A 25,562-nucleotide genomic window follows, 5' to 3' on the forward strand; every position below is an offset into this window, starting at 1 on the left:
ACGGCATGCGATGAAGTTAATTTGGACAAACCCCAGGTGATAAGGATAGAGACAGGAACAGTGGTCCAGGCGAGGACGATGGGAGGGAGGGGGGGGGGGGGGGGGGGGGCTTCTTATTGCCACCTAGGAGCCTGGCGTGGGCACCGCGGGATGCTGGCTTTACATAATGCCAGTTGACATGACTGATGCGGAGGCCAGTAAAAACACTGCCCCACACCAAGCCAACAAACAGGGCAGACTAAGTTACCACAGCTTTACGCAATATCTGTGTGATAAACAAAAGATCTGCTCACACCGTGTGGGATGCTTACTTAGCACATCATTGTTGTACTGTAGACTTAAGCTGGATGTACACTACACTATTTTGACTGTCCCAGACCAAGTTTTAAAAAAAAATCAAAATCCCTATGTTGTTGCTTACTCGGGGCGGCAACAGTAACCGGCGCTCGTTTAATGTGAGATGGATAGAGGCTCAAGCTGAGGGCTACCGATCCTGTCTTTTCAAACATGTTTGATTTTATCGGCACAACATTCGCTATGCTCTTGTAGTGTGAGATGTGCAAAGACACATTTTGAAAAAGGTGATCTGCAATAGCCAATGAGAGCTCGCCAGAGAAGAAGCCATTGAGATGATGCCGTTGTTTGGCATCACCCAGGATGTGTAGACTCTGGAGCAGGAGATGATGCCGTTGTTTGGCATCACCCAGGATGTGTAGACTCTGGAGCAGGAGATGATGCCGTTGTTTGGCATCACCCAGGATGTGTAGACCCTGGAGCAGGAGATGATGCCGTTGTTTGGCATCACCCAGGATGTGTAGACCCTGGAGCAGGAGATGATGCCGTTGTTTGGCATCACCCAGGATGTGTAGACTCTGGAGCAGGAGCCATGACTACTACTAGTATGCGTTTGTACTTGCCTGAAGTTCGCAAGCAATGTTATTCCATTCAAAATGTGGCTAGATATTTCAACTCTGTATGGCATGCCTGAATTTCTGATTGAACATGTTTATGAGCCTGCTTTGAGCCACGGCTCTTTCTAGCTATGTAAAATCTGATCACATCATTGTTTTCGCGTGACAGCGTGGTATGGAGAATCCTCACGACCAAGTGAAAATGGTTTAGTGTGGCACCACTACGTTGGCAAGACAAAACAACTACAGGAAAGATGGTCATTTAATGTGAGAGGCTCAGCGATGTTAGGATTTTGAAAGTTGTGTTGTGTCCACCCAGCATTAGTTGTCTAGCTGTTATGTTATATTCTGAGGTGTCTGCTATGGTGATAACATAGAGGTTCAGTCTACTACTTAATGTTTGTGTATGATGCTGTCATGTCCTTAGAAGAGCCATAGTCATTGGTCAAGGTCAACTTTAAACTTGAATGTTCAGTCATCCTCTCAGTGGAAAGAAAACGTTGACACTTTGATACAGGAGGACAGAATGTTAAATGTGAGGAGAGTTGACAAACGTTTTAGCATTACCATCCATCACTTCTACGAGGCGCACACACACACACACACACACACACACACACACACACACCCCCCCCCCCCCCCCCCCTCTGGTATTTAGCGCACAACCTCCTACCACAGTGTGAGTAAAGAACTTGCAGCACACCGCAGCCAAGCACCACTTTAGTGCAAACTCCTAACGAGGGGCAGACCAGCAGTCACATAACATAGAAATTATATTAAGAAGAAATAGGACATTGACGAATTAGGGGGAAAGAAGGACATAATGACTTTAAATGGCTGTTAAGATTTTGAGAATGTCACAGAGAGAGATATTGTACGTAAATGAGCCTTCATCTTCCACTTTGATGACTTAAGAGAGAGGTTTTTACCTCAGATTCCTTCCTCTGCCTGTGTGTGCAATGCAAGGACACAAAATGGCAGATAATCTCTATGGCTAACTGGCCTTCAATCAATCAATCCATCAATCATTCAATCAAATTGATGTGCGGCATAAAGCCCTTTTTTACATCAGCAGTCACAAAAGGACTTTACAGTAACTCGGCCCCATCGCAAACGAGTGCATTGCTGAACAACCAAGTGGAACAACACTTGTGACAGGAAGGGAGCAATGACAACCAATCAAGCACCAGCAACAACATTATCACTGTTCAAAATCTACATTCCACCAATATTACATAGATGAATATTAAGCTATCAAGCTAGTGATAGAGTCACATGACTTAGATGATTAAGAGCTGGTCCTACAATCTAGTAAAACAAAATCTGTTTATTATTTCCAGTAAATATAGTAATAAAATTGAGTTTGATTAGAGAGGTCAAAACATTGACCCATTGTTTTAATACAACTCACTTTCTTATTCGAGTACATTACCATTTACCAAGAGTTTTCATCTATATTTTTTATAGCTGTCTATTTACCACCCTAAACCGATGACCACACTCAACGAGGGGGAGGTAGGCTGTCAAGGTAAATAGGAATTTGTTAACTGACTTGCCTAGTTAAATGAAGGTTAAATTAAATCAAAATAAAATATGTATTGAGCCATAAGCAAACAAGAAAATGCACATCCAGAGGCAGCATTTCTCATGGCCGGTGATTTTAATGCAAGGAAATTCAAATCCGTTTTACCTCATTTTTACCAGCATGTCACCTGTGCAACTAGGAGGCAACAAAACTCTAGATCACTTTTACTCCACGCACCGAAATGCATACAAGTCACCGGCTTCATTAACAAGTGCATCTATGACGTTGTTCCTACAGTGACCGTACATACCCCAACCAGAAGCTATGGACTACAGACAGGAAGGAGACGCATTCTGTCTCCTGGAGATGAAAAAAATGCAAATCAATCCCAGAACAACAAGAAAGGACCTTGTGAAGATGCTGGAGGAAACAGGTACAAAAGTATCTATATCTACAGTAAAACGAGTCCTATATCGACATAACCTGAAAGGCCGCTCAGCAAGGAAGAAGCCACTGCTCCAAAACCGCCATAAAAGCCAGACTACGGTTTGCAACTGCACATGGGGACAAAGATTGTACTTTTTGGAGAAATATCCTCTGGTCTGATGAAACAAAAATATAACTATTTGGCCATAATGACCATCGTTATGTTTGGAGGAAAAAGGGGGAGGCTTGCAAGCCGAAGAACACCATCCCAACTGTGAAGCACGGGGGTGGCAGCATCATGTTGTGGGGGTGCTTTGCTGCAGGAGGGACTGGTGCACTTCACAAAATAGATGGCATCATGAGGAAATAAAATTATGTGGATACATTGAAGCAACATCTCAAGACATGAGTCAGAAAGTTAAAGCTTGATCGCAAATGGGTCTTCCAAATGGACAATGACCCCAAGCATACTTCCAAAGTTGTGGCAAAATGGCTTAAGGACAACAAAGTCAAGGTTTTAGAGTGGCCATCACAAAGCACTGACCTCAACCCTAAAGAAAATGTGTGGGCATAACTGAAAAAGCGTGTGCGAGCAAGGAGGCCTACAAACCTGACTCAGTTACACCAGCTCTGTCAGGAGGAATGGGCCAAAATTCACCCAACTTATTGTGGGAGGCTTGTGGAAGGCTACCTGAAACATTTGATCCAAGTTAATCAATTTAAAAGGCAATGCTACCAAATACTAATTGAGTGTATGTAAACTTCTGACCCACTGGGAATATGATGAAATAAATAAAAGCTGAAATAATTCACTCTACTATTATTCTGACATTTCACATTCTTAAAATAAAGTGGTGATCCTAACTGACCTAAAACAGGGAATTTTTACCAGGATTAAATGTTATGAATTGTGAAAAACTGAGTTTAAATGTATTTGGCTACGGTGTATGTAAACCTCCGACTTCAACTGTACCTGACCAATATTGAAAACTCAATTCCCCACCCTGCTGAAAATATTTTCAGAATACTCAAAAATCTCAAGATATAAACTTATTGTGGAAAAAAACTAAATAATGGCAATAGGAAAAAGAATAACTCATGTTCAACAGCAATCCTTTAAGTGGACAATAAACAAAATATGAAATACCAAACAACAAATATATAAAGATAACTTTAGCCCATTACTCAACAATATGAAAGCAGACCTAATTAAATGGAACAATCTTCCCATAAATCTAACAGGTAGAATACACCTCTTCAGAATGGCATGGTTCCCAAAGTTTTTAGACTTTTTCTCAGTAATGTCCATTACCCCACTGAAGACATTCTTTAAAACAGTATACTCTGTCATAACCGACTTCATATGGGCAACTCATGGAATAAATAGGAAAGTTTTCCATCTTCCTAAGTCTGAGGGGGGTTTTAGCCTTCCAGACTTGGATATGTATCAACTCGCCATCCAAGGCTTTAACTTGAGACATATAGTTAAATGTACTAAAGAGGAACAACGGGTACATATTGAAGATGCACATGCTCATCTCCAGTATCTTTTTACGTGTCTATTTTCAATGGCTAAAGCTAAGAACATCAACAACTTCATAGTTAAAAACACTATAACATGGGATTTTTTATATTTTTTAAATGAAACGTATTCTACAAAAAACTATATCACTCCCTAAAAAACCTATGGAACAATCTCCTTGGATAGTAAGTAACATGGTACGAGCATTAGCTTGTACGAGTCAGAACTGCTCATAGGGCAGGAGCCCCATCTCCTGTTTCTGTAGCGTGAGGCTGCTTGCTGTACACACCCTGGACAGGACGCGATAGACATAGTCTATCGCAGGGCCTTAACGCCAATCTATCTCCTTAATACGGAGTGCCAAGCGGAGACGCATCAATCCTTGGATAACTTTTCACAATTTACAGATAAATTGGTCCACATGGAAAACTAAAGGCATTGAAAACGTAAATGACTTGGTACCAGGAAATACATTTATTTCCATGAAGGTTCAAGGGTCAGGCCTACCTTAGTGATGAGGGTGCGGTACTCCTCCACTTGGTGGTCGTTGTTATGGCAACCAGCCAGGAGCTGCCACACCTCTCCTCTTAGGGCCTCTGGGACCCCGCTACGCACCAAAGCCGGGAGCTGCTTGGGACGCACAGACAGGTTCAGATGCCTGGGGACAGAGGGAGGGAAGCCATGATGTAACCAACCATTATGTAAACACTAATGCTATCAAATCCAACTTAATTGGTGGCGTACACAGATGACAAGGAGTGTAAACAGCACTGCGTATACCAAACACTACATCCCTGATGATAACTGAATAATGATGGTATGATTTAATCTGATTTAATGTAATCAATGGAGGTGAAAGATATCCAGCCATGTCAGAAACAAGTCATATATCACCGTTCCAGGTCAGCAGGCCATTAATTCCATCTTATCAGCTCTGATTTATACTGGGAGGAGGGACCACTGACTAGATTAAGGGCTGTCATGGGAAAACAATGGCGGCCTTCCAGGAGGCACTATATGCTGTCGCACTGCAAAGCTCAGGTGATATATCTGCAGTATATCCCATTAGTCTCATACGACAGACGATATATCTACAGTATATCCCATTAGTCTCATATGACAGACGATATATCTGCAGTATATCCCATTAGTCTCATATGACAGACGATATATCTGCAGTATATCCCATTAGTCTCATACGACAGACGATATATCTACAGTATATCCCATTAGTCTCATATGACAGACGATATATCTGCAGTATATCCCATTAGTCTCATATGACAGACGATATATCTGCAGTATATCCCATTAGTCTCATATGACAGACGATATATCTGCAGTATATCCCATTAGTCTCATATGACAGACGATATATCTACAGTATATCCCATTAGTCTCATATGACAGACGATATATCTGCAGTATATCCCATTAGTCTCATACGACAGACGATATATCTGCAGTATATCCCATTAGTCTCATATGACAGACGATATATCTACAGTATATCCCATTAGTCTCATACGACAGACGATATATCTGCAGTATATCCCATTAGTCTCATATGACAGACGATATATCTGCAGTATATCCCATTAGTCTCATATGACAGACGATATATCTGCAGTATATCCCATTAGTCTCATATGACAGACGATATATCTGCAGTATATCCCATTAGTCTCATACGACAGACGATATATCTACAGTATATCCCATTAGTCTCATACGACAGACGATATATCTGCAGTATATCCCATTAGTCTCATATGACAGACGATATATCTGCAGTATATCCCATTAGTCTCATACGACAGATGATATATCTGCAGTATATCCCATTAGTCTCATACGACAGATGATATATCTGCAGTATATCCCATTAGTCTCATATGACAGACGATATATCTGCAGTATATCCCATTAGTCTCATACGACAGATGATATATCTGCAGTATATCCCATTAGTCTCATACGACAGACGATATATCTGCAGTATATCCCATTAGTCTCATACGACAGACGATATATCTGCAGTATATCCCATTAGTCTCATACGACAGACGATATATCTGCAGTATATCCCATTAGTCTCATACGACAGACGATATATCTGCAGTATATCCCATTAGTCTCATACGACAGACGATATATCTACAGTATATCCCATTAGTCTCATACGACAGACGATATATCTGCAGTATATCCCATTAGTCTCATACGACAGACGATATATCTGCAGTATATCCCATTAGTCTCATACGACAGACGATATATCTGCAGTATATCCCATTAGTCTCATACGACAGACGATATATCTGCAGTATATCCCATTAGTCTCATACGACAGACGATATATCTGCAGTATATCCCATTAGTCTCATACGACAGACGATATATCTGCAGTATATCCCATTAGTCTCATACGACAGACGATATATCTGCAGTATATCCCATTAGTCTCATACGACAGACGATATATCTGCAGTATATCCCATTAGTCTCATACGACAGACGATATATCTGCAGTATATCCCATTAGTCTCATACGACAGACGATATATCTGCAGTATATCCCATTAGTCTCATACGACAGACGATATATCTGCAGTATATCCCATTAGTCTCATACGACAGACGATATATCTGCAGTATATCCCATTAGTCTCATACGACAGACGATATATCTGCAGTATATCCCATTAGTCTCATACGACAGACGATATATCTGCAGTATATCCCATTAGTCTCATACGACAGACGATATATCTGCAGTATATCCCATTAGTCTCATACGACAGACGATATATCTGCAGTATATCCCATTAGTCTCATACGACAGACGATATATCTGCAGTATATCCCATTAGTCTCATACGACAGACGATATATCTGCAGTATATCCCATTAGTCTCATACGACAGACGATATATCTGCAGTATATCCCATTAGTCTCATATGACAGACGATATATCTGCAGTATATCCCATTAGTCTCATATGACAGAAGATATATCTGCAGTATATCCCATTAGTCTCATATGACAGACTACGCCGTACATACAGACCCAGGTTCTCAGTGAATGTCTATGTCTCGGTTATGTACTAAATCCAGCTGGGCTGATCAGGAGGAAGGGGATCATGAGAATGTAGTTGGCGTATCTAAAGGGGCTGAGGAGAGGAACAGGAGGATGGAGTCTTATCTAACAGGTGTGATGTGGGGCCTGGAGATCAAGGGAGGAGGGAGAGAGAAGGGGTGGAGGAGAGAGAGAGAGAAAGAGAGAGAGAGCGAGAGAGAGAAGAGAGAAAGGGTTATCTCTGATCAGAACAGACACAGAGAGAGAGTCTCCCCTCAGTTCTTCCCAGAACCCTGGGCAGCTGGCGGGGGAGGAAGGTACTAGTCACAATGCCAAGAAGCACATATGATCAGGTTCCACACCACACCACATGCCCCTGGGAGAGCTAAGAACATTCCAGATGAATCGTTAACTTTTCCCCCACTTTTCATGTATTTATTTATCCCGAGTTACTTGGTTGGTTACGCAATGCAACGTGGCATTTCTTTTCTGCTCAGATAAAACAGTTGAAACAAGAAAGGGCGTACTTTCAGTGTGATGTAAGTGAAACCAGCCCTGGTGCTCAGCGGGTTGGCAATACAAAATGGCTCCCACTGACAACGAGAGCCCTGTATCGAGTCACATCACAGTCCCATTTGAATTACGCAATTTATTTACCATTCTTTGCAAGTTAGAAGGAAAGCAAATGTCCTAAACATAGTTGTTTTATTTCAGTCAGCACAGCCATTCTCAAGAGACACGTTAATAGCAAAGCCTAAAAACAGTGTTAAAGGATTTGGGAGGCAAAAAAAGCAAATTTTGTGCACCTAGTGGCTGTATGTGCTCCCTCCCTCTTCCCTCCCCTCCCATCCCCTCCCTCTCTGAAGTCTGGGTTGAAGGGAAGTGAATCGTTATAGTTTTGTCAAAAATAATAGTTTAAATGAATAATACGAATCGTTAAAAAAGTAATCAACTTTGTATGGCCTTATTCGCAAGTGTCGGTGGAATGTTTCTGGGAACATAACGAAAACATGAATACATGCTAAGGATAGATAAAACAGTTAACTAGCAGGTACAATATATTTGTTTAATTGGCTACCTGTTAATCTGTTCTCTACATGTTTTATAGGCTAGACCAACCTGCTGCTGCAGTGAATGAACGGTCTCTCTCCTTGAGCAATGGCCCAAGGAGAGACGCACAAACACAGATGCGCTAAAGTATTATTCAGATCCTGGCTGATATGTTGAATTTTATTTGATTGATAACATAAAACTGTACCTAAATATATTACATTAACAGAAATTATTAAAATAATTCCATTACTTTTTCCAAAACTTTTTTTTTTTTTTACAGGCCCAGAAAAACACCACTTTAAAATTCCATGACTTTTCCAGGATTTTCATGATGAACGAACCCTGTATGAAGGATAAGCGTATATTTGACAAGCAGTAACTAGTGTTAGTTTTCTTTTTATATCATAGATAAATGTGCATTTCCCACTAAAATGTTCAGTCAAAGAACCTGCATGAAGAAGAATCTGGTACATGGTACATTATTGAAAGACTCCTGTTGTGTGATTTGGGTCATAACTCTGCTAGAGGGCCACTCTACCACTGTGCTGCTCAGCAGTAAGTTCCTTCATCTCTCTCTGACATGCCTCCCACTATCTATTTAAAAATATATATATTTCCCCTTTATTTAACCAGGTAGGCCAGTTGAGAACAAGTTCCCATTTACAACTGTGACCTGGCCAAGATAAAGCAAACAATTACACATAGTTACACATGGAATAAACAAACGTACTGTCAATAAGACAATAGGGGGGAAAAATCTTTATACAGTGTGTACAAATGAGGTAAGATTAGGGAAGTAAGGCAATAAATAGGCCGTAGTGGCAAAGTAATTACAATTTAGCAATTAAACACTGGAGTGATAGATGTGCTGAAGATGAATGTGCAAGTAGAGATACTGGGGTGCAAAGGAGCAAATAACAATATGGGGATGCGGTAGTTGGATGGGCTATTTACAGATGGGCTATGTACAGATGCAGTGATCTGTGAGCTGCTCTGACAGCTGATGCTTAAAGTTAGTGAGGGAGATATGAGTCTCCAGCTTCAGTGATTTTTTTCACTTCGTTCCAATCATTGGCAGCAGAGAACTGGAAGGAAAGGCGGCCAATTGAGGAATAGGCTTTGGGGGTGACCAGTGAAATATACCTGCTGGAGCGTGTGCTACGGGTGGGTGTTGCTATGTCGACCAGTGAGCTGAGATAAGACGGAGCTTTACCTAGCAAAGACTAACAGATGACCTGGAGCCAGTTGTTTTGGAGGGGGTTTGGCAACATGAGTGAAGGATGCTTTGTTGCGAAATAGGAATCTGATTCTAGATTTGATTTTGGATTGGATTTTGGATTGGAGATGCTTAATGTGATTCTGGAAGGAGAGTTTACAGTCTAACCAGACACCTAGGTATTTTAAATTGTCCACATATTCTAAGTCAGAACCGTCCAGAGTAATGATGCTGGATGGGTGGGCAGGTGCGGGCAGCGATCAGTTGAAGCGCATGCATTCAGTTTTACTTGCATAAAAGAGCAGTGGGAGGCCACGGAAGGAGAGTTGTATGGCATTGAAGCTCGTCTGGAGGTTAGTTAACATAGTGTCCAAAGAAGGGCCAGAAGTATACAGAATGGTGTCGTCTGCGTAGAGGTGGATCAGAGAATAAACAGCAGCAAGAGCTGCGAGAGCATTGATGTATACAGAGAAAAGAGTTGGCCCAAGAATTGAACCCTGTGGCACCCCCATAGAGACTTCCAGAGGTCCGGACAACAGGCCCTCCGATTTGATACACTGAACTCTGTCTGAGAAGTAGTTGGTGAACCCGGCGAGGCAGTCATTTGAGAAACCACGGCTGTTGAGTCTGCCGATAAGAGTGTGGTAATTGACAGAGTCGAATACCTTGGCCAGGTCGATGAATACGGCTGCACAGTATTGTCTTTCATAGATGGCGGTTATGATATCGTTTAGGACCTTGAGCGTGGCTGAGGTGCACCCATGACCAGTTAGGAAACCAGATTGCATAGCGGAGAAGGTACGGTGGGATTCGAAATGGTCGGTAATATGTTAACTTGGCATTCAAAGACTTTAGAAAGGCAGGGTAGAATAGATATAGGTCTGTAGCAGTTTAGGTCTAGAGTGTCTCCCCCTTTGAAGAGGAGGATGACCGCGGCAGCTTTCCAATCTATGGGGATCTCAGACAACACGAAAGGGAGGCTGAACAGGTTAGTAATAGGGGTTGCAACAATTACGGCGGATAATTTTAGAAAGAGAAGGTCCAGGTTGTCAAGCCCAGCTGATCTGTAGGGGTACAGATTTTGTATCTCTTTCAGGACATCAGCTATCTGGATTTGGGTGAAGGCGAAATGATGGAGGTTTGGGCAAGTTGCTGTGGGGGGTGCAGGGCTGTTGACCGGGGTAGGGGTAGCCAGGTGGAAAGCATGGCCAGCTGTATAAAAATGCTTATTGAAATTCTCAATTATAGTGGATTTATCGGTGGTGACAGTGTTTCGTAGCCTCAGTGTAGTGGGCAGCTGGGAGGAGGTGCTCTTTTTCTCCATGGACTTTACAGTGTTCCAGAACTTTTTTGAGTTAGTACTACAGGATGCACATTTCTGTTTGAAAAAGTTAGCTTTAGCTTTCCTAACTGCCTGTGTATATTGGTTCCTAACTTCCCTGAAAAGTTGTATATCGCGGGGGCTGTTCGATGCTAATGCATGTGTTTTGTGCTGGTCAAGGGCAGTCAGGTCTGGAGTGAACCAAGGGCTATATCCGTTCCTGGTTCTACATTTTTTGAACGGAGCATGCTTATTTAAAATGGTGAGGAAGGAACTTTTAAAGAATAACCAGGCATCCTCTGCTGACGGAATGAGGTCAATATCCTTCCAGGATACCCGGGCCAGGTTGATTAGAAAGGCCTGTTCGTTGAAGTGTTTTAGGGAGCGTTTGACAGTGATGAGGGGTGGTCATTTGACCGCAGACCCATTACGGACGCAGGTAATGATCACTGAGATGCCACTTTATGTTTATATACCCTACATTACTCATCTCATATGTATATACTGTACTCTATACCATCTACTGCATCTTGCCTATGCCGTTCTGTACCATCACTCATTCATATATCTTTATGTACATATTCTTTATCCCTTTACACTTGTGTGTATAAGGTAGTAGTTGTGTAATTGTTGGGTTAGATTACTCGTTGGTTATTACTGCATTGTCGGAACTAGAAGCACAAGCATTTCGCTACACTCGCATTAACATCTGCTAACCATGTGTATGTGACAAATCAAATGTGATTTGATATCCTGGCTGAAGACAGCAGAGGTGTATTTAGAGGGCAGATTGGTCAGGATGATATCTAGGGGGGTGCCCATGTTTAGAGATTTGGGGTTATACCTGGTAGGTTCATTGATAATTTGTGTGAGATTGAGGGTATCTAGCTTAGATTGTAGGACGGCGGGGGTGTTAAGCATGTCCCAGTTTAGGTGACCTAACAGTAACGAGCTCTGAAGATAGATGTGGGGCAATCAATTCACATATGGTGTCCAGGGCATGGCTGGGGGTGGTCTATAACAAGCGGCAACGGTGAGAGACTTGTTTCTGGAAAGGTGGATTTTTATAAGTACAAGCTCAAATTGTTTGGGCACAGACCTGGATAGTATGACAGAACTCTGCAGGCTGTCTCTGAAGTAGATTGCAACTCCGCCCCCTTTGGCAGTTCTATCTCGGCGGAAAATGTTATAGTTAGGGATGGAAATGTCAGGATTTTTGGTGGCCTTCCTAAGCCAGGATTCAGACACGGCTAGGACATCCGGGTTGGCAGAGTGTGCTAAAGCAGTGAGTAAAACACACTTAGGGAGGAGGCTTCTAATGTTAACATGCATGAAACCAAGGCTTTTCCGGTTACAGAAATCAACAAATGAGAGCACTTGGGGAATGGGAGTGGAGCTAGGCGCTGCAGGGCCTGGATTAACCTCTACATCACCAGAGGAACAGAGGAGGAGTAGGATAAGGGTATGGCTAAAGGCTAAAGGCTATAAGGACTGGTCGTCTAGTGCGTTCGGAACAGAGAGTAAAAGGAACAGGTTTCTGGGCGCGGAAGAATAGATTCAAGGCATAATGTAAAGACAAGGGTATGGTAGGATGTGAATACAGTGGAGGTAAACCTAGGTATTGCATGATGATGAGAGCGGTTTTGTCTCTGGAGACATCATTTAGACCAGGTGAGGTCACCACCGCATGTGTGGGAGGTGAAACAAAAAGGGCTAAGGCATATTGAGCAGGGCTGTGAAATAAGACAATAATCACTAACCCAAACAGCAATGGACAAGACATATTGACAGTAGGGAGAGGCATGCGTAGCCGAGTGATCATAGGGACCAGTGGGAGGCTAGGCGAGCTGGAGACATGGCGATTCAGACAGCTAGCGGGCCGGGGCTAGCAGAAGGGCCTTAGGGGGGGACGTTTGTTTGTTGTAGCGCCGGTTACGTCGGCAGACCAGACATGTTGGATTGGCAGGGCTCTATGTAGGCAGTAAAAGGGTCCAGGCAAATTGGCAAAATAGGTATTGTAGCCCAATAAATTGGCTGATGGTCCTCTTCAGCTAGCAGTCCGATATCTTTCTAGACAGCTAGCGGACCGCGGCTAGCAGGCTAGTGGATGGGCCTTCAGGGGACGTCGCGACGGAGTAGCCTGTTGACACCACTCGGGCGGATTACGTTGGTAAACCAGTCGTGGTGGAATCGGCGGGGCTCCATGTCGGCAGTAGAAGGGGTCAATTGGCAAAATATGTATTGCAGCCCAAGGAGTGGCTGATGAACCTCTTAAGCTAGCCGGGGGCTGGGCCTAGCACAAGGCTAGTTCCAGGCTCACTGGTGCTTGCTTCGGGACAGAGACGTTAGCCACAGGGGGTAGCTACTCGGATAGCAGCTAGCTGGCTACAATGATCCAGGTGAAATGGTTCAGAGCTTGCGGTAGGGAACTGGAGATGGAGAAAGAGCAGTCCGGTAAGCTCTGGGTTGAAACGCGCTGTGCAGACTGGCAGGAGTTGACCAGGCTAAGGTTTGCTGATGACCGCTAGCCGTGGCTAACTGACTATTAGCTAGTAGCTAGTTAGCTGGCTAGCTTCTGTTGGGGGTTCCGGTTCTAAAGTATAGAAAATAGCAGATCCATACTACATTGGGTGAGGCGGGTTGCAGGAGAGCATGTTGAAACAGGTTAAAATATTTAAAAAATATATTCAAAGGATACGGGACACGACAAGACGAAGACAAAGACGTCTGAACTGCTATGTCATCTTGGTTGAATAGGGAACCATGCCATGCCTCTGCTGACCGATTGACAGGAACATTAAAAAGCCCACCAAATGAATCATTCTCGTGACAGCCAGGCAGGGAACACCACTCTACAGACCCACCGGCATCGTTGCAAGTTTTAATGTCACGTGCACAGGAACAGTGAAATGCCTTTCCTGCAAGCTCTGAACCCAACAATCCAGTAATCAATATCAATGTATTAATCCATATCAATGTAGTATTAAAAATAACATAAGGTAGAACAAAAACAAGAGACATAAAAATAAAAACACAAGATAAATGCCAAAATAATCACTAAATAGTATGTTCGCAAAACGGAGGCCATCCATTACAGTGCCATCTTACCATGACGTTAAGGCTAACTACACACCATGACGGTAAGGCTAACTACACACCATGACGGTAAGGCTAACTACACACCATGACGGTAAGGCTAACTACACACCATGACGGTAAGGCTAACTACACACCATGACGGTAAGGCAGACTAACTACACACCATGACGGTAAGGCAGACTGACTACACACGACGGTAAGGCTGACTACACACCATGACGGTAAGGCAGACTAACTACACACCATGACGGTAAGGCAGACTAACTACACACCATGACGGTAAGGCTAACTACACACCATGACGGTAAGGCTAACTACACACCATGACGTTAAGGCTAACTACACACCATGACGGTAAGGCAGACTAACTACACACCATGACGGTAAGGCTAACTACACACCATGACGGTAAGGCTAACTACACACCATGACGGTAAGGCTAACTACACACCATGACGTTAAGGCTAACTACACACCATGACGGTAAGGCTGACTACACACCATGACGGTAAGGCAGACTAACTACACACCATGACAGTAAGGCTGACTACACACCATGACAGTAAGGCAGACTAACTACACACCATGACGGTAAGGCTGACTACACACCATGACGGTAAGGCAGACTAACTACACACCATGACGATAAGGCAGACTAACTACACACCATGACGGTAAGGCAGACTAACTACACACCATGACAGTAAGGCAGACTGACTACACACCATGACGGTAAGGCAGACTAACTACACACCATGACGGTAAGGCAGACTAACTACACACCATGACGGTAAGGCAGACTGACTACACACCATGACGGTAAGGCAGACTGACTACACACCATGACGGTAAGGCTAACTACACACCATGACGGTAAGGCAGACTAACTACACACAAGCTCTGGTAGCTACTTTCTCAGTCCAGATGTATTCACTGGGAAAGAGCCTACTGCCTGGTGGTCATGTTGGTTATTATTATTATTATTCTCACAAGGTCAATGAAATAAAGTTCAAATCATCTCCTTCTCTGTTAGTTTACGGTACATTTTTTCTTTAACACCACTTTGAATGTGGAGCGAAATGAAGATGAGACATGCTAAATACACTGCCCACTAGGCACAGACGTTAGGTCAACATCAGGTTTGGATTGACATTTGATTGAGTTGTCAATTTACCTGAATTGAACGTGATATTTAAAAAATTCAACCACGTCATTCGATTTCGGTTAAAAGTTGGGTGAAAAGACAAACAATCCCGGAAATTCCTTTACATTGATGACTTTTTGCAAATCCAATCAGGTTTTTCACATTGACTCACATTGACATCATCACATTTAATTCTTTATGTTGAAATGGAATGGAAACATGGATTCAACCAGTTGGTGCCCAGTGGGTGGTGCTAGGATTTACATAAAGACAAGGTATGACATCCACAGAGATGTCAGTCACTCACCATTTGGACAGCAGGTCTCCCCAGGTCTCCAGGATCTTCTCAGCACACTCTTTTGACACGTCTCCTGAGCCACTCAGCAACGGCTCGTCATTGTCTGACAAAATATAATTTAATACAACTTTATTGTCCATCTTGCGAAATAAATGTATCTTTATGCTCTGCTCCAGAGACGAAAACTGAGAGAGTCCCAAGTGGTACCCTACTACCATCAACCGTAGTCAAATGTAGTGCACTATGTAGGGAATAGGGTGCCATTTGGGACGCAAGCAGAGACAAAGGGTTGACATATCAACACAGCTGAGCGTGGATTAGAGTAAAAAAACATGCTGTATGTATAGTGACTTACTAGACAGATAAACACACAAACAGTCATACAGAGAGAGAATAGTGCCACAGGGCTCAATTCTAGGGCCGACTCTTTTCTCTGCATATACAGTGCCTTGCGAAAGTATTCGGCCCCCTTGAACTTTGCGACCTTTTGCCACATTTCAGGCTTCAAACATAAAGATATAAAACTGTATTTTTTTGTGAAGAATCAACAACAAGTGGGACACAATCATGAAGTGGAACGACATTTATTGGATATTTCAAACTTTTTTAACAAATCAAAAACTGAAAAATTGGGCGTGCAAAATTATTCAGCCCCTTTACTTTCAGTGCAGCAAACTCTCTCCAGAAGTTCAGTGAGGATCTCTGAATGATCCAATGTTGACCTAAATGACTAATGATGATAAATACAATCCACCTGTGTGTAATCAAGTCTCCGTATAAATGCACCTGCACTGTGATAGTCTCAGAGGTCCGTTAAAAGCGCAGAGAGCATCATGAAGAACAAGGAACACACCAGGCAGGTCCGAGATACTGTTGTGAAGAAGTTTAAAGCCGGATTTGGATACAAAAAGATTTCCCAAGCTTTAAACATCCCAAGGAGCACTGTGCAAGCGATAATATTGAAATGGAAGGAGTATCAGACCACTGCAAATCTACCAAGACCTGGCCGTCCCTCTAAGCTTTCAGCTCATACAAGGAGAAGACTGATCAGAGATGCAGCCAAGAGGCACATGATCACTCTGGATGAACTGCAGAGATCTACAGCTGAGGTGGGAGACTCTGTCCATAGGACAACAATCAGTCGTATATTGCACAAATCTGGCCTTTATGGAAGAGTGGCAAGAAGAAAGCCATTTCTTAAAGATATCCATAAAAAGTGTTGTTTAAAGTTTGCCACAAGCCACCTGGGAGACACACCAAACATGTGGAAGAAGGTGCTCTGGTCAGATGAAACCAAAATTGAACTTTTTGGCAACAATGCAAAATGTTATGTTTGGCGTAAAAGCAACACAGCTGAACACACCATCCCCACTGTCAAACATGGTGATGGCAGCATCATGGTTTGGGCCTGCTTTTCTTCAGCAGGGACAGGGAAGATGGTTAAAATTGATGGGAAGATGGATGGAGCCAAATACAGGACCATTCTGGAAGAAAACCTGATGGAGTCTGCAAAAGACCTGAGACTGGGACGGAGATTTGTCTTCCAACAAGACAATGATCCAAAACATAAAGCAAAATCTACAATGGAATGGTTCAAAAATAAACATATCCAGGTGTTAGAATGGCCAAGTCAAAGTCCAGACCTGAATCCAATCGAGAATCTGTGGAAAGAACTGAAAACTGCTGTTCACAAATGCTCTCCATCCAACCTCACTGAGCTCGAGCTGTTTTGCAAGGAGGAATGGGAAAAAAATTCAGTCTCTCGATGTGCAAAACTGATAGAGACATACCCCAAGCGACTTACAGCTGTAATCGCAGCAAAAGGTGACGCTACAAAGTATTAACTTAAGGGGGCTGAATAATTTTGCACGCCCAATTTTTCAGTTTTTGATTTGTTAAAAAAGTTTGAAATATCCAATAAATGTCGTTCCACTTCATGATTGTGTCCCACTTGTTGATTCTTCACAAAAAAAAATACAGTTTTATATCTTTATGTTTGAAGCCTGAAATGTGGCAAAAGGTCGCAAAGTTCAAGGGGGCCGAATACTTTCGCAAGGCACTGTACTTGCACATCCTCATCTGCTCATCTATCACTCGTGTTAATTGCTAAATTGTAATTACTTCGCCACTATGGCCTATTTATTGCCTTACCTCCTTACTTCATCTGCACACACTGTACACAGATTTCTCTATTGTGTTATTGACTGTACGTTTGTTTATTCCATGTGTACCTCTGTGTTGTTGTTTTTAATCGCACTGCTTTCCTTTATCTTGGCCAGGTCACAGTTGTAAATGAGAACTTGTTCTAAACTGGCCTACCTGGTTATATAAAGGTGAAATAAAATAAATAAAAAATAGGGCACATAACAGGCTGGCTAGCAAAGTGCAAACTTTACAGGGAGTAGAATAAGGCACAACAGACAAAGAGAGACTACCAGCCAATCCCCAGATAGACAGGGAGAGGCGACCAGCCAATCCCCAGACAGACAGGGAGAGATGACCAGCCAATCCCCAGACAGACAGGGAGAGACTACAAGCCAATCCCCAGATAGACAGGGAGAGACTACCACCCAATTCAGAGTATGCAAGCAGACTTGAGCGGTCAGAAATCCCGATCACTCATGGAGCGATCGCTGCGCTTCACATTAAATCAAAGATTATTTGTCACGTGCGCCGAATACAACAGGTACCTTACAGTGAAATGCTTACAAGCCCCTTAACCAACAGTACCATTTTTAAGTATGAAAATAGGTATTAGGTGAACAATAGATAAGTAAAGATTTTTTTTAAACAGTAAAAAATAACAGTAGTTACAGGTGATACCGGTACAGAGTCAATGTGCAGATGCACCGGTTAGTCGAGCTATTTGAGGTAATAAGTACATGTAGGATTAGTTAAAGTGACTATGCAGATGATAAACAGAGTAGCAGCAGCGCAAAATAGGGGTTGGCGGGGTACAATGCATAGTCTAGTTTGTTGGCGATGTGGACACCAAGGAACTTGAAGCTCTCAACCTGCTCCACTACAGCCCCGTTGATGAGAATGGGAGCGCACTCGGTCCTCCTTTTCCTGTAGTCCACAATCATCTCCTTTGTCTTGATTATGTTGAGGGATAGGTTGTTATTCTGGCACCACCCGGCCAGGTCTCTGACCTCCTTCCTATAGGCTGTCTCATCGTTGTCAGTGATCAGGCCTACCACTGTTGTATCGTCTGCAAACTTAATGATGGTGTTGGAGTCGTGCCTGCCCATGCAGTCATGGGTGAACATGGAGTACAGGAGGGGACGAAGTACACACCCCTGAGGGGCTCCAGTGTTGAGAATCAGCGTGGCAGATGTGTTGCTACCTACCCGTACCACCTCGGGGCGGCCCTTGAGAAAGTCCAGGATCTAGTTGCAGAGAGAGGTATTTGGTCCCAGCATCCTTAGCTCAGTGATGAGCTTTAAGGGCACTATGGTGTTGAACGCTGAACTGTAGTCAATTAATAGCATTCTCACGTAGGTGTTCCTTTTGTCCAGGTGGGAAAGGGCAATGTGGAGTGCAATAGAGATTGCATCATATGTGGATCTGTTTAAGCTGTATGCCAATTGGAGTGGGTCTAGGGTTTCAGGGATAATGGTGTTAATGTGAGACATGACCAGCCTATGACCAGCCTATCAACATACGTCATGGCTACGGACGTGAGTGCTATGGGTCTGTAGTCATATAGGCAGGTTACCTAGTGTTCTTGGGCACAGGGACTATGGTGGTCTGCTTGGATCATGTTGGTATTACAGATTCAATCAGGGAGAGGTTGAAAATGTCAGTGAAGACACCTGCCAGTTGGTCAGCACCTGCCCGGAGCACACGTCCTGGTAATCCGTCTGGCCCAGCGGCCTTCGGAATATTGACATGTTTAAAGGTCTTACTCATGTCGGCTACGGAGAGCGTTATCACACAGTCGTTCGGAACAGCTGATGCTCTCATGCATGCCTCAGTGTTGCTTGCCTTGAAGCGAGCATAGAAGTGATTTAGCTCGTCTGGAAGGCTTGTGTCACTGGGCAGCTCGCGGCTGTGCTTCCCTTTGTACTCTGTAATAGTTTGCAGGCCCTTCCACATCCGACGAGCGTCGGAGCCGGTGTAGTACAATTCAATCTAGTCCTGTATTGGTGCTTTGTCTGTTTGATGGTTCGTCTGAAGGCGTAGCGGGATTTCTTATAAGCTTTCGGTTAGAGTCCTGCTCCTTGAAGGTGGCAGCTCTACCCTTTAGCTCAGTGCAGATGTTGCCTGTAACCCATGGTTTCTGGTTGGGGTCTGTACGTACAGTCACTGTGGGGACGATGTCATCGATGCACTTATTGATGAACCCAGTGACTGATGTGATATACTCCTCAATACCATTGGAGGAATCCCGGAACATATTCCAGTCTGTGCTAGCAAAACAGTCCTGAAGCTGAGCATCTGCGTCATCTGACCACTTCTTTATTGTCCGAGTCACTGGTGCTTCCTGCTAAAAACTGCTCCACGCTTCCAAGAAGAAAAACTACCGCTCTGAATTTGCTCGATTTGTTAATATCACAATTTAACCAACACCCATCTATTGTTGTGACAACCTGGTCCTACCATTTAGTTTTGAACTATGAAACCAAACAGTATGATTTGAATATAAAGTATTTTAATAAACATGAAAAGGTGAATGTAAGAAGCGCTCATAATTTAAAATAGGCTAGATGTCATATTAAACAGCATGTAAACACTCTAAATAGGTCAGGAGCCAGACAGGGAGCCTAAGAAGAAACTACAATTAATAATTTAGGCTATATTATTTCAATTATTTCAAGGCTATAGCCTACAAAGAAATACATTGTGAAGCATTTGTGAGTGAGACACAAGGCTGGTAGGGACATAGAGCACTCAGCAATTAAACAACATTTAGTTGTATTAAATCATCATAGTCAATCAATTGCACATATAGCCTGTGACTTACTTATAATTAAGTGCAAATTAAATGAGAAATGCCTGATTCGGCCCAGTGTCTATTTGGGGACAGACACTGAGTGCCTGTGCATTCTTTTTTAGAAATAAGTTTGTCCAGAGTCTGTGGCTTCAGGCTCCTGCGATGGTGCCTGGAGAGCAGACCAGCAGTAGAGAATACCCTCTCCATACTTGCAGAGCCACGCTTGCCAGGCTGGGCAGAGATGCAGAGTTGTTTAAAAATACATCTATAGGTAGGCCTAAAGGTTTTTAGGCAAAACAACCACATCAAAACGGAAAGCTCCTTGAAAGTGGGAATATGCCAGGCCTACTGGGCCAAAATCAATTATGGCCTTTTGTATAGATAATATTACAAAAATGAACAAAACTTTTAAGAGATCTGATTTTTAGTTTACAAATACTTTGCTACAATGTGACACTTAGTTATCTACCCACCTCGTTCCTTTCTTTTAGCATATGCACGTAGTAAGTACACCATCATGCTTTCGGGATATGTGTCTTTTAAGATTCCACAATGACTCTTTAGTTGTGGACACTACATTACCACACTCCCTCTCTTGCTATTGGTCCTCATCTTTGTAAGTCACTTTGATTTAGCACCTGTGTGTTTATCAGTTTCTTTATGAAAATATTTTGTGAACTCCATGACAGTAGCTAAAGCAGGGGCGATAGCAGCACACAAGTAGACTACAAATGCATGCTGGGCCGGGCATGCCCTGAGCTTGTGAAGTCAGCACTACTGGAGCGTAACTGGAGGGGGCGAGAGGGCCGAAGCTCCAGCCTTTAGCAATCTCACCCCTCACTCCAGTCAAATTGGGCACTCTCCGCTCACATACTCTGCACCCAATCCCCAAACAGAGAGGGAGAGACTACCAGCCAATCCCCAAACAGAGAGGGAGAGACTACCAGCCAATCCCCAAACAGAGAGGGAGAGACTACCAGCCAATCCCCAAACAGAGAGGGAGAGACTACCAGCCAATCCCCAAACAGAGAGGGAGAGACTACCAGCCAATCCCCAAACAGAGAGGGAGAGACTACCAGCCAATCCCCAAACAGAGAGGGAGAGACTACCAGCCAATCCCCAAACAGAGAGGGAGAGACTACCAGCCAATCCCCAAACAGAGAGAGAGAGACTACCAGCCAATCCAAAAACAGAGGGGGAGAGACTACCAGCCAATCCCCAAACAGAGAGGGAGAGACTACCAGCCAATCCCCAAACAGAGAGAGAGAGACTACCAGCCAATCCAAAAACAGAGGGGGAGAGACTACCAGCCAATCCCCAAACAGACAGGGACAAACTACCACCCAATCCCCAAAAGGACAGGGACAGACTACAACCCAATCCTCAAACAGACAGGGACACACTACCACCCAATCCCCAAACAGACAGGGAGAGACTACCACCCAATCCCCAAACAGACAAGGAGAGACTACCACCCAATCCCCAAACAGACAGGGACAGACTACCACCCAATCCCCAAACAGACAGGGTCGTGTTCAGTAGCGCACATCATAGCAAAACTTTTTGAAATGGAAAATAGAAATCTGTATTTTGTTTTAAAGTTCAGCTGTGTGGATTTTCTGCCTGTCTAATCTTCTCAGAACTCACAAGTGCCTATGACATAGGCTGGGGGAAGAGGCTAGGGATTGAATTGGGATAGAGCTACAGAGACAGGAGTGCAGGAAGGGTTATCATTTACTCCCCCTAACACTGCTTCAGCAGAAAGGGGCTATTCTCAAGAAAGTTTCACTTGCAATAATTGTGTTTTTTTTCTTTTTCTAGCTACTTTTAAATTGTTATTTGCTCTGGATTACACCATATGCTAAATGAATAAAATATAAATGTTGGGTTGGATTATAAAGACAGCATAGAAGGGCAGGTGGGGAGGGTTGCTCAGACGATCACCTTCCTCCTTGTCATCGTCACGGGGTAATGGCACCATAGAGCAATGGGAGGGTTTACTTGCAATTACTGTGATAGCTTTACCTACTTTGTAACCTTCATTTAACTAGGCAAGTCAGTTAAGAACAAATTCATATTTACAATGACGGCCTACCCTGGCCAAACCTGGATGACGCTGGGCCAATTGTACGCCGCCCTATGGGACTCCCAATCACGGCCGGATGTGATACAGCCTGGATTTGAACCAGGGACTGTAGTGATGAGATGCAGTGCCTTAGACCACTGCGCCACTCGTCTGGTAAATGACTAAAATGTCAATGTAATGGGAACTAGGTCTTCTGGCCTCGATGGGACTTTCTGTGAAAAGATACATGTTTTTTACATGTCAGTCACCTTCCTCCTCATCATCCTCAGGGGGCGATGGCACCATGGATCCTTGGGAGGCAGACTGCAGGATGTTGGGGCTGGCTGTCGTCTTCTTCCTCTCCCTCTCTAACTCGCTCTCCAGGCTCAGCACCTCGTACAGGGTGTCCTTGTTCCTCTTACGTTCCATCTGGGAAGGTGGGAAAGTCATGTACAGGGTCGAGACAATAGGTAACCGGTTTCATGGGTAAAGAGTCACATACACCCTTCCTGTCATGGATCTAAAAGCATTGGATGGTGTTGTTGTCCCTCTCTGGGAAGGGGGAGGGAAATGGAGTCACATACAAGCTCAAGACAATAGGTGACCACTTTAACTAGCAGTTACATTGTCAAAGAAAATATAAAAGAGCCTTCTCACAATTCATGTTGGGTTGACATAAATGAACACTAAAAGGTATGTTCGATGTGGGTTATCCATTGGAAACCGGCCACAAATTTTTAAGTGTCATAAAAATATATATTATTAATAGCACAACAATAAAAGCCAGGAAAAAGGAGTAGTGGTTTCAGTGAGGTACAATGAATATAAATAGAGGATGATGTCAGATATTAAGTGTTTAAAACTGTCTCACCTGTCTGAGTTTCAGCTTTCACCTCTCACCTCTCACCTGTCTGAGTTTCAGCTTTCACCTCTCACCTGTCTGAGATTCAGCTTTCACCTCTCACCTGTTTGAGTTTCACCTCTCACCTGTCTGAGTTTCAGCTTTCACCTCTCACCTGTCTGAGTTTCACCTCTCACCTGTCTGAGTTTCAGCTTTCACCTCTCACCTGTCTGAAGTTCACCTCTCACCTGTCTGAGTTTCACCTCTCACCTGTCTGAGTTTCAGCTTTCACCTCTCACCTGTCTGAAGTTCACCTCTCACCTGTCTGAGTTTCACCTCTCACCTGTCTGAGTTTCACCTCTCACCTGTCTGAGTTTCACCTCTCACCTGTCTGAGTTTCAGCTTTCACCTCTCACCTGTCTGAGTTTCAGCTTTCACCTCTCACCTGTCTGAGTTTCAGCTTTCACCTCTCACCTGTCTGAGTTTCAGCTTTCACCTCTCACCTGTCTGAGTTTCAGCTTTCACCTCTCACCTGTCTGAAGTTCACCTCTCACCTGTCTGAGTTTCAGCTTTCACCTCTCACCTGTCTGAGTTTCAGCTTTCACCTCTCACCTGTCTGAGTTTCACCTCTCACCTGTCTGAGTTTCAGCTTTCACCTCTCACCTGTCTTGAGTTTCAGCTTTCACCTCTCACCTGTCTGAGTTTCACCTCTCACCTGTCTGAGTTTCACCTCTCACCTGTCTGAGTTTCACCTCTCACCTGTCTGAGTTTCAGCTTTCACCTCTCACCTGTCTGAGTTTCAGCATTCACCTCTCACCTGTCTGAGTTTCACCTCTCACCTGTCTGAGTTTCACCTCTCACCTGTCTGAGTTTCACCTCTCACCTGTCTGAGTTTCACCTCTCACCTGTCTGAGTTTCACCTCTCACCTGTCTGAGTTTCACCTCTCACCTGTCTGAGTTTCACCTCTCACCTCTCACCTGTCTGAGTTTCAGCTTTCACCTCTCACCTGTCTGAGTTTCAGCTTTCACCTCTCACCTGTCTGAGTTTCAGCTTTCACCTCTCACCTGTCTGAGTTTCAGCTTTCACCTCTCACCTGTCTGAGTTTCAGCTTTCACCTCTCACCTGTCTGAGTTTCAGCTCTCACCTCTCACCTGTCTGAGTTTCAGCTCTCACCTCTCACCTGTCTGAGTTTCAGCTTTCACCTCTCACCTGTCTGAGTTTCAGCTTTCACCTCTCACCTGTCTGAGTTTCAGCTTTCACCTCTCACCTGTCTGAGTTTCAGCTTTCACCTCTCACCTGTCTGAGTTTCAGCTTTCACCTCTCACCTGTCTGAGTTTCAGCTTTCACCTCTCACCTGTCTGAGTTTCAGCTTTCACCTCTCACCTGTCTGAGTTTCAGCTTTCACCTCTCACCTGTCTGAGTTTCAGCTTTCACCTGTCTGAGTTTCAGCTTTCACCTGTCTGAGTTTCAGCTTTCACCTGTCTGAGTTTCAGCTTTCACCTCTCACCTGTCTGAGTTTCAGCTTTCACTTCTCACCTGTCTGAGTTTCAGCTTTCACTTCTCACCTGTCTGAGTTTCAGCTTTCACTTCTCACCTGTCTGAGTTTCAGCTTTCACTTCTCACCTGTCTGAGTTTCAGCTTTCACCTCTCAACGGACAGAGTTTCAGCTTTCACCTCTCAACGGTCTGAGTTTCAGCTAGAATCTCTCACCTGTATGAATTTTAGCTAGAAGTTCTGTCTCAAGTTTCAGCTAGAATCTCTGTCTCACCTGTTTGAGTTTTAGCTTAAAGCTATGTTTCACTTGTCTGAGTTTCAGCTAGAAGCTATGTTTCACCTGTCTTGTGTTTTAGCTAGAAGTTCTGTCTCACCTGTCTCAAGTTTCAGCTAGAAGCTCCGTCTCACCTGTCTCAAATTTCAGCTAGAAGCTCCGTCTCACCTGTCTCAAATTTCAGCTAGAAGCTCTGTCTCACCTGTCTGAGTTTCAGCTTTCACCTCTCACCTGTCTGAGTTTCAGCTCTCACCTCTCACCTGTCTGAGTTTCAGCTCTCACCTCTCACCTGTCTGAGTTTCAGCTTTCACCTCTCACCTGTCTGAGTTTCAGCTTTCACCTCTCACCTGTCTGAGT

At 43.8% G+C, this 25,562-nt stretch overlaps 1 protein-coding gene across 4 annotated transcripts in view; it reads right to left on the reverse strand.

Moving 5' to 3' along the window:
• The window catches only part of LOC110536788 (rab GTPase-activating protein 1), a 212,942-nt gene that overhangs the window by 118,142 nt on the left and 69,238 nt on the right, over nt 1-25,562 (reverse strand). For all 4 annotated transcript variants that reach the window (XR_016484882.1, XR_016484881.1, XM_036936954.2 and 1 more), the window contains 3 exons: nt 22,865-23,024; nt 15,604-15,697; nt 4,892-5,042 (listed from right to left, as the gene is read on the reverse strand). Coding sequence is in view for 2 of the 4 variants with exons in the window: in XM_036936954.2 (XP_036792849.2) it covers nt 4,892-5,042; nt 15,604-15,697; nt 22,865-23,024 (405 nt within the window). In the remaining 2 variants the exon portion in view is untranslated. The remainder of the gene's footprint in view (nt 1-4,891; nt 5,043-15,603; nt 15,698-22,864; nt 23,025-25,562) is intronic.

The sequence above is a fragment of the Oncorhynchus mykiss genome, chromosome 12 (genome assembly GCF_057628025.1).
Source record: "Oncorhynchus mykiss isolate SJ-2025 chromosome 12, ASM5762802v1, whole genome shotgun sequence".
Classification (NCBI taxonomy): domain Eukaryota; kingdom Metazoa; phylum Chordata; class Actinopteri; order Salmoniformes; family Salmonidae; genus Oncorhynchus; species Oncorhynchus mykiss.